Here is a 10,595-nt window from a genome sequence, read left to right as displayed (position 1 = left end):
GAAAAGACTAAATTTAAAATTTTCTTGCAAAATGAAAGTTTAGAGTTCTGTTCAATTGTAATAACATTTTTATAATGAAAGGATTGAACCTCTCTACAATGCCACAGATGCAGGAGAAGTGGAAATCAGACAGTCACAAGTCACATTTAAAGACAGTTCAGAAATAACAAGGCAATGTGTGAAACAGAGTTCTGCTTATATTGAGGTATAGGTCTATGTTTATCTTTTCATGTTTTTACTGCTTTTAATATGAAGTATCTGTTGCAAAATCTCCAAACACAAAAATAAAAGAAGTTTTGTTAGGAATTACAATATCCATAAGATACAAGTCAGCCAACAGTGAAATGGACAAAAATACTTCTAATTCCTTTAAAAATTAATTCTCTCTTTCTTCATTCTTTTGAAGACAAACAACATGAAGTTGAAATCCCTTCTCCAACACAGAAAGAGAAAGAGAAAAAGAAGCGGCCAATGTCCCAGATCAGTGGAGTCAAAAAACTGATGCACAGCTCCAGCCTAACTAATTCCAGTATTCCCAGATTTGGAGTTAAAACAGACCAAGAAGATGTTCTTGCCAAGGTAGGGAATATAAGTCATTGAATTTAAACCACACAATTAAAATAGAGGGTGGGCTTGTCAGTATTGTTCCATCCTCTGCTTGTAACTATTGATTTCAAGCTGTAGCACCAAAGGGTGGTCTCACTTGAAATAGTATTAATTTGGTGACGTGGAAGAATAACAAGTAAAATCAGAATCAGGCCATAAGGGTTAATTTCTGCTTGAACAGGATTTCATCTGGAGATGGAATGTAAATTACCATTTGTGTACCCATTAATAAAACTGCTTATTCCTAAATCTTATCTGCAAAATGAAAACTAAACATACCATATACCATCACAGGAATAAAAATATATAGCAGCCCTACATTTTTTGAAAATGCCCAAGTGATACATAGCATTAGAGCTATCCTTACAGGTCCTGTCTTTAGCTGTATCTTTTTACATACATAATTTATGGGGTTTTTTTTAGTGACATTTCCTTTTTTTGCACCAGCTAACTAGGTGGTAATAATCTAAAACTGGCATAAAATGATTATTCATTTAATTTTATGCATTTTGAAATATGCTTATCCGTATGTTTTCCGGAATCTCCCCCTGTATTTGAAAGAGTGTGTCTGAGAAGCAGGGAGACAGCAGCAGAACTGCAGTATCTCTGGAGGCTTCCTCCTTGCTGAACTCTGCTGTCACTGGGCAGTGGGATGGCAGAGTGTGTCAGTTCAGCTCATTCAAGATACTATAGCACTTTTCCCTCTGGAGCAACCCGCTTAAGAGGCACTGTTTCCTGCTTAGTGATTTAAAACTTGGAAAGTTGGTAGCTGCAAATTCAAATGTTGCAAGATTAGCAGCTTTTACCCTTTAAGAGTTTGGGTTTCATTTTCATAGTGGCAAGGTTTGAATCTTCATGAGTCTACTATTCATAGCTGGTTTAAGTCAAAAGTTGCTGGAATTTGTACGTTAGGTTTCAATGTGTCTGTTGCTTGATTCTACTCTAGGAACTAGAAGATGTGAACAAATGGGGCCTTCAGGTTTTCAGAGTAGCAGAGTTATCTGGAAACAGACCTTTGACGGTCATCATGCACACCATTTTTCAGGCAAGTTGCAGCAGCCATACTGCTTTTTGCTTATCTTGCAGATTTTTCCTGTGCTTTGTAATCATAGTTGTTTCTCTCTTCCTTTTCTAGGAACGGGACTTGTTAAAAACATTTAAGATTCCAGTAGACACTTTAATAACTTACTTGATGACCCTAGAAGACCATTACCATGCAGATGTGGCATATCACAATAACATACATGCTGCAGATGTTGTTCAGTCAACCCATGTCCTGCTGTCAACCCCAGCATTAGAGGTAAACTATGCTGAGATAGGAAAGAGACAGGCATGAGAGAAAGGGACATAGTAAGACTCTACTAAACTAAATATTAAGGGTCTTAGTTTCTGTAATATTTTTAAAAGAAATCTTAACATTTATTTCATGCATTGTGCTCTTTTAATGATATTCTGTGAGGATCAAATCTTATTTACATGTAAATATTTTGTGGAAAATGTCACATCTTTTTCTTTTAAATCATGGTTTTTTACTTGCAGATTGGTGCTGTCATAACCCTTTTTGTTGTAACACAAGGCATAACTTATTTCCACCATGTCATTATTAATACTACATCCTGTTCTGTCATTATTTCCCATGTGGGATTCTCACTAACCACAGTCAGGGCAATTGCTTAGGAAAGATAGTGTTAAAACGAGATTCCCTCAATAGGGCCATTTGTTTCTTGGGGGTTTTTTTGTGCATATTCCTTCTGGCCTGAAAGGCTACTTCTATGTTTGTCTCTCAGGTAGAGTGGGATATGTACTAAATTTTCACTGGACTATCTCTCTCTTTTTTTTTTTTTTCCCCATAAATATTTCAAAATTGTTTGGAAAAAAATAACATTTCTTATGTTCTTTTCTGAAGAATTCTCTTGTCAAAAGTGCTGAAATGTCTGAAGCAGAAGGATGTGGAAGAAAGATGGAGATTATTTTCCATTTTTTAAGCACAGTTAAAAGTCTTAGCATGCTGAACATTGATATATCCCAGTAAATTGTTGGAAAAAGGGAGATAAAGCAAGCAGCTGAAATTTTAGTAGTTCAGAAGGATTTCCCCTGATTTTCAAGGAGGCCTGCGTTTTGACTCTTTTTCATAATGACCAGTCTTTCCTGTAACTTGAATGCTTCTGCTTTACCTTCTTCTTAACAAGAGGGTTATAAGTGAACCTTAAGACTGTTGGCAGGCCTTGATCTTCAAAGTCTCAGGAATTCTCTTGGGAAAGATTTTCTTTGTCTCAAGAAGGAAGATCAGATTACATTCTTAAATCACCACTGGGTTCCAAACAGCTGAACTGGTCGTTAGCAGCATTTTCGGGTTTTTTTCCGGATCATTTGTTTTTCATGGCCTTGTTCTCAGCAGAGCTTTAGCCAGTAAAATAGCAATGTCTGCCTGGTGCCACTGCTGACTACACGTTTCTGAGCTGTTCTGAATCAGTTATGAGAGGAATTATATAATGTGGGTGCTTGTGACAGCAGGGGTCTGGGCTCAGTGACATGCCAGGTCCAGTGCAGTCCACTTCTCCTATCTTCTTAATAATCTTATACAGAAGAAAAATCAGTAAATGTTAAATAAGATGACTTGTACACTGTCACCATTTCCTTTAGCATCATTTAGGAGATGTGTGTCTTTCAAGAATGGGACAATACGTAGTAGTCAGACTGAAACTTGTAACTTCAGTTTGTGCTATAGGTTAGAATCTTGTACTTAATGATCCAATATGTACATAATGATCTAATAAAAATGGGCTTATTTACACACTGAAGCTGAAAAAACTTCAGCTGTTATGGGATTTAGTGATGCTGTTATAGTGAAGTAAGGATTATTTTATTTTGGCCAAACTTGAAATATTTACAAAATTCTACGTAATTGGTGATTTTACAAAAGGTTGTGATCACCTATGTGTAAGATCTTTTGAGATCCCTGATATATTACAGACGTGTTTTGCTTGTTCACATCTAGATTTAAAGTAGGGTCCTTTTTTATTGAAAACAGTTTTTCATTGTTCAGTGATTGTTGCTTCTGTTTCATGATTTTCTAGGCTGTGTTCACTGATTTGGAGATTCTTGCAGCAATTTTTGCCAGTGCAATTCATGATGTAGATCATCCTGGGGTTTCAAACCAGTTTCTTATCAACACAAGTAAGTTTAATGTTCAGTGGTTTTCTCAAAGGTTTTCTCTAAGATCTGCACACAGCACCTGAAATACACAGTTCATTCCTTGTTTGCTTCTATCTATACCTTTTCTCAGTAAATAGGTGTTTGTATTTTAAACTGAGTACTATTTTGCATTTCTTGTAACTTTAGAAATAATATACATAGCACCCTCTAGTAAGAATTACTGAAACATGAACTATAGTCCTGGCACTGTTCCAGTGTTTTGGATGTTTTCCCTCCTGGAAATTAGTTTACATTAAATAAATAAAATTGTAGGAGAAAAATGGAGGAAGATTAAGTAAAAATCAAAAAAAGGAAGACAACAGTTTATGGGTTTATATTGGAAGCATATGATATGACCAAGGATAGACATACATTTTTAAGAAATTTAGAAATCAAGTTTCTTTTTAGCAAGCAGACAGGCTCATCTCTGTCTGCTGTACTTGATTTCTGATCCCTGCATACACATGCGTCTTGGACTGAATTTTCGCAGCCTGTCTCTGCAGGCTGTGAGAAACCTCTTTTTTTTTTTTTTTTTTTCTTTCTTTTGTTTTGGTGTGTCTTTTCTTGGCACTCCATGTGTGAAGGGAAAAGCCCTAATGAAACGAGACCCTAATGTCATCTCCAAATTTGAAACCTAGTGTACTTGTTCGACGTTTCTCAAGGCTGTTCTCTGCAGCACTGTATGAACCTCTCCTCTCTCTTTAATCTTCTACTAGAAGAAAAACACTATTAGCTTTGCTGAATCTGATCGTGACACATTTACAGAATGGCTTGTTGCCCCAGTGTAACCTGCTTTGATTTCAGTGGCGTATGTTACTGTTGTAAGTGGGTAGCACATTGTAGGTCAGTGTGAATTCCATCATATGATGTTAGTTCTTTTGCCATCTGACAACTTCTCCTTTTATGATAACTGACCCAGAAGTACAAAACTGGAAATAATACTAATAATCCAAGCATAGAAGAAGGGAAAGCTACAGGAATGGAAACACACCTGGAGTTGTGTATCTGACCCATCTGGTTGCACATTTATAGGTACTGTCATTCATGCACCTGGATGAATCTGTTGCACTAGCGCTAAAACAGTATGATCCCAAATCAGCGATATACTTTGAAGAAGGGAGCTCCTTTTCTGACTCATTGCTGCTGTATGTTCAAATAAGACCGCTCCAGTTTAGCCTGCATGTAACTTTATCTGCCTTAATGACCTGAGGGCTGCCCTGTGGTGAAATTGAATTTGATGACTTATCTGCAAGGAGTGGGATTGGGATTAGCTCTAGATTCCTGGTGCTTTATTGGTAACCAGTACAGTTCAGCAGTGCGGTGTGGGAAGAGAGTGAATCTTGAGAGTGGGTATATACAAATAAAGTTTTTGTTTGTTTAATCAGAAATTGAATATCAGGATATATTGTTGGCTCTGAGGTGCTACAGGGAAACCACCGAGTTGTTCAGGTTTAAACAGGATAACTGGCTAGTTGGAAGGGACCAGTAGTGATACATAAAGCTTTCTCTTCTAGGCAGACAGTTGAAATTCAGCTAAGTTAGGAGTGATTCTGATGCTGCTTATTTAGTGGCTTAGAAGTGTCTCTTTTTTTTCTCAGTTCAGCTTTTTATAGAGAAGGCTTCAATGTCAATCAAGTAACATCCCTAACTGGAATTGCTCTTGTCAAGCTGAAAGAGCCAAAGGGCTTTTATATCTTTTGAGTTGTTCTGTGTACAAAGAAGAAGCTGTAGGGACAGAGACAAGGACCATGTAATTTGGGTGTCCCAAATTCTAGGTTTTCCTAACCTCTAGAAGATCATTTGCTTCTACTTAGTTTTGTTTTCCAGTGAACCTTACAATGTATTAACATTTCACTAAGTGTAAGAATACATTTTTAAAAGCATAATAGATTTAGTTACTTAAAGTATGTACATATTTGCCGTATTTCAGCTTATTCTTTATAATTACTCATATATTATATTTCTGAATATTATTTACCTATTTCAGGATTTAAAGTCTGTTTACAAAGTTGTCTAAAAATCTGAACCCCCCTTGAATGCTATTAAAAAACAAACATATATAGATTGTGTTATCATCAGAGGAGATGCTTATTTGATCACTGTAACTCTGGGCTTCCAGACAAATACTGTTGTAGCTTGTAATTGTAAGCTCCTGTTGTAGTTTATAATGTGTTATAAAACTTACCAAGGGGAACTTCCTCCCATTTCCACCTCCGTTACAAAGTTGAGCACATTTTAGCTCTGTCTATAGCTCCAGCCCTTCCAAAGTGTTTTGGTAATGTTGAGTGTTCTCTGTTGGGGCTTATCAGAAGGCTGTTTGAAAGGAAAATAAACTAATACCTGTCTTCTTTGTAGGAAAAGTAACAAATAGGCAAGCTTTGTAAATGTTCTGTGAAAGACAAAAGAGACATCATTTGACAAAGTCACTTTCTTTTTCCTTTGTTATTATGGTTTTGCTGCCTTTGGGATAAGGAAGGGTAGAGGATGGGATTCCTGATTCAAAAGATCGATGTACAAGACAGGAGAGGAAGACAGCAGGGGAATGGATAATGAGACTAATGAAATCTGAAGAGCAGAGCTTTTATAGGCACCCCCTTGAGTCAGAGGGATTTTAAAACAAAGCTGCTGTAGAAGAAGATAAAGATAACAGAGTAGAATAGACTAATGTATTGTTAGATTTAGAGTAGAACAGCTGTAATAAATACAAGTTAATATCACGCATGACAAATATGATTCCATAAAAAGTACTTGTTTGTATGATAGATTCATTTGCAAGCTGTGTCTTAAAACATATGCAGTCTGACTGTGTGTTATCTAATGGGTAGAATCTAAAGCTGTGCAGAAAATTGTCGTAACTGCTTTTATTTATCAGAGCTGGCTGTTCAGCAAGTCTGAGCAGACAAATATAGACCTTGTGTGTGTGCCTTCGCACAAACCTTGGTAGGAAGGTGTGTATGTTATTCTCACAGCCATGTGGAGTGACCAAGTTCAGAATATTTCTGTTGGAGAAGGCAGCATTATAGCATCAGGCATTGACCATGCTCAAGTACGAGGCAGTAGGCAAGGCCATTGCTTGCACTTTCAAGCCATATGCCCTTCCAAGAAAAAGACCAGAAGCATAAATGTTACCATCCTGCCAGACTCCTCTCAGAACATCCAGTTATCGTGGACTAATGACCTGTAGACCTAATAGGGCTAGGCATCTGAGTACCTTAGCTAACTGCAAAAGGACATGGTTTGAAAATGTGTACTCTGCCTGACCTGCAGCAAAGCCTCAGCTGTGTATTCCCAGTCTCAGTGCTGGGTAGTTGCAACTTAACTTAAACAATGGAATTCTTGTGATGGGAGGAAGGCATGAGAAAGCAGCACAGTGTATTTTAGTTCAGGTGTGATTTTGCATATAATATTTTCAGTGTGACCTCATGCAGATATGAACATGTATTCTGAGAAATACCTTCCTTGTATTTTTCCTAACTTGCCACTCCAGGCATACGTTCATCCTTCACTGCAAAGTGTTTTATTTTCCTCAAAATACATTGTTGAGGAATCTTAACTTGATTTGTTAAAATGTTCAGTCATTAATTCTGTAACTTTTGACACTGTGGGAACTACAGGAACTCTGTTTCTGAATCTGTAAATCTTGTTATGAATGTAATGAATTTAAAAAATCTTTCGGGATTTGGTAGAAGCACAGGCTTTAGTGACGTTCTGCCCTGTGATTGTTATTGCAGATTCTGAACTTGCTTTGATGTACAATGACTCATCAGTACTGGAGAATCATCACTTAGCTGTGGGCTTCAAGTTGCTGCAGGAGGAAAATTGTGACATTTTCCAGAATTTGACCAAAAAACAGAGGCAATCATTGAGGAAAATGGTCATTGACATTGTGAGTTCTGCTTGAGAGTCCCTCTTCCAATACTGCTAGCAAATTGAATAATAAAGCACAGAAGCATTTTATGATAGACCCATAACCAATGAAGTAAAAGTTTGATGTTTTATCATGAATAATGGGTTCTTTTCACTTCAAATAACCTTCTATATCTTTTTAGAAGGTATACGATCATGCTTCAAGCTGTTTTTGTACTAACATGTATGCTGTTTCCCCATCACAGTTAGAAATTTGCTACTGAATTGACAATGAATTTAGGCTGATTAGATTATTCTGAGCAGTGCTGAACAAACAATCATTTTATCATATTCTTAAAGTAACCAAAATTAAAACTTGCTATTTTGGACATTAATAACGTACAGGACTCGGACTTTTATAGTGTGTTCAGACACAGGAGTTACAGTTCCCTCCCAGGACTGCTTATTTAGATGTTCAATTAAAAAAAAAAAAAAAAATCAGTAGAATAATTTGTGTAATATTCATTTATTTGTTTATTTCTTTCAAGGTACTTGCAACAGACATGTCTAAGCATATGAATCTGTTGGCTGATTTAAAAACTATGGTCGAAACCAAAAAAGTGACCAGTTCTGGTGTCCTACTTCTTGATAACTACTCAGACAGGATTCAGGTAAGACAACTCATCTGCAAATGGTCATTTGTATTAACTTAGGTCGTTAATAACATTGGCCTGCCCATTCTCCAGTATGGGTTAGATCAACTGTCCATTCTCGCACCATGACTCACTGCCTTTCTTCTATTCCCTCTTATGTTTCCTACCTCTATTAGATACTGAGTGACTCTCTGAGAGAGTAACGAGGTGCTAGAGTACTTCTGGACTAAATGAGGCTTTGGCCTTCTCTTCAAATTATCAGTACCTGATTGGTCTTTCAAAGATTTTCAGACTTTTGTACAGGCAGAAGCAAGGTAGTTCATGGCTATTACTGAAAGTGTGAAAAACACCCGAGCACTTAAGTTTTTGCTGTTTAGAATAAATCTTGCACTACATGTATTTTCAAGATTCTGTTTCACAGCCACCAAAAGTGTAAATGGAAAAGGAGCTGGTTTTTCTCCAGTGTAATAACACCACAGGTGTTCAATCTATTTTAGGTTCTTCAGAACATGGTGCACTGTGCAGATCTAAGCAATCCAACCAAGCCACTCCATCTCTACCGCCAATGGACAGACAGAATAATGGAGGAGTTTTTCCGTCAAGGAGATCGGGAAAGAGAGAGGGGAATGGAGATAAGTCCCATGTGTGATAAGCACAATGCATCTGTAGAAAAATCACAGGTAATGTATCTGAGTAGACCGTAAAATAACACGGTGTGACATTTTAACAGAACAGGATGGTCCATAGCCATGTTTTGATTAATTTCTGAATGCACTATTTCCTTTTTTTCCTCCTAGTTAATTAATTCAGCCCCTGTAAATGAGGGGAGCTGAGATTTTTGCTGTGAAAACATCATGCATGGCAGTGTGTTTGCTGAAGGGATTCCAGTGCTGTGATGATATGGAATGAAGCATACATGTCAGAAGAGAGTATTGAACAGCTGCTCATTAGGGTTTCCTTCAAAAACAGAATTAAATATTAAGCAGCTCTTTGGCTCACGAGATGCAGTGGCGTTGTTTGGAATAAACAGTCCATTTGAAAACAAGTCCTTTCCAAGTCCTTATCCAATATCCTGAATCAGACTTCCGAAATGTAAAAGACCCTATTTACTACATAAACCAGCATGGTGTCCTTTCAGCCATCTTTCAGGGTAGTGCATCTAGTGTCTCTTACTAGTGTTATATTTCTTATACTTTGCAAGACTTACAGGCATAGTTGTTTGTTTCTTTGTGAATAAGAGCTCATCCTAATTCTGTATTATTTGAAACAGGTGGGTTTTATAGACTACATTGTTCATCCTCTGTGGGAGACATGGGCTGATCTTGTTCACCCGGATGCCCAGGATATCTTAGATACACTGGAGGACAATCGAGAATGGTACCAGAGCACAATCCCTCAAAGTCCCTCTCCTGCACCTGATGACCAGGAAGAGGGTAGGCAGGGCCAAACTGAAAAATTCCAATTTGAACTAACACTGGAGGAAGACGGTGAGTCAGACACCGAAAAGGACAGTGGAAGTCAAGTAGAAGAAGACACCAGCTGCAGTGACTCCAAGACTCTTTGCACCCAGGATTCAGAATCCACTGAAATTCCTCTTGATGAGCAAGTAGGGGAAGAAGAGGAAGAGAACCAGACAGAACCTTGTCTAGTAGAAGACCATTCTCCTGACACGTAACAACACAGGCGCAATCTCTTTCTCTCTTGACCTCTCCTTTTCTTTTCTTCTTTCTCTCTTTGTGTTTTTTTTTTCTTTCTTTTTGTTCTGTTTTTATTAGGTAATGGTTTCCAAAGCGTATGTCATATGCTACAATGATGGTCACAACTCGCTGTCATCTGCCAGGACGTTTGTTGATCAAAACTGACCTTGATGACTCAGTTTGGCACTCAGGAATATTGTAACCAGAATTTTCACCTCCATGGCACCAGAAAGCAGGGGGGAGAACATCCATAAACTACATTTTAATAAGCTCTCCATTTGATTAAATAAAGCAAATGTTTTCAGGGGAGTACCACCTGCCAACTGAATGCTGGTATGCTTTCGTAGTTTTTGAATTCATTGTATTTCACAAGCAAAGCATTGGATAATGTTCATCGTGAGAGGAAACAGACAGAAAATAAACTGAGGTCCCTACTGGAAAACATGCACATAAATGATGGGACACAACATGATTCTGTTACCAATAGGAAGCTGAGCTGTGGAAATTGCATAATTTTCTAATTTCAAGTCTTCCTGATACGTGACTGAAAAAGGTGTGACCCAGTGGGTTGCACAAACCTCTGCATTTTGTATAATAT

General features: G+C 37.6%; 1 protein-coding gene across 1 annotated transcript; it reads left to right on the top strand.

The window, feature by feature from the left end:
• Window positions 1-404: 404 nt before the first annotated feature.
• Window positions 405-10,218, top strand: LOC104527746 (cAMP-specific 3',5'-cyclic phosphodiesterase 4D). Its single transcript, XM_029085895.1, has 8 exons — window positions 405-579; window positions 1,553-1,651; window positions 1,742-1,906; window positions 3,684-3,783; window positions 7,533-7,687; window positions 8,196-8,318; window positions 8,798-8,980; window positions 9,571-10,218. Exons 1-8 carry the CDS (start codon window positions 472-474, stop codon window positions 9,973-9,975), a joined length of 1,338 nt encoding a protein of 445 aa, XP_028941728.1. The 5' UTR covers window positions 405-471; the 3' UTR covers window positions 9,976-10,218.
• The last annotated feature ends 377 nt before the right edge of the window (window positions 10,219-10,595 follow it).

This window comes from Antrostomus carolinensis, unplaced genomic scaffold (assembly GCF_000700745.2).
Source record: "Antrostomus carolinensis isolate BGI_N321 unplaced genomic scaffold, ASM70074v2 scaffold39660, whole genome shotgun sequence".
In the NCBI taxonomy this organism is placed as follows: domain Eukaryota; kingdom Metazoa; phylum Chordata; class Aves; order Caprimulgiformes; family Caprimulgidae; genus Antrostomus; species Antrostomus carolinensis.
This window is presented reverse-complemented; position numbering and strand designations above follow the sequence as displayed.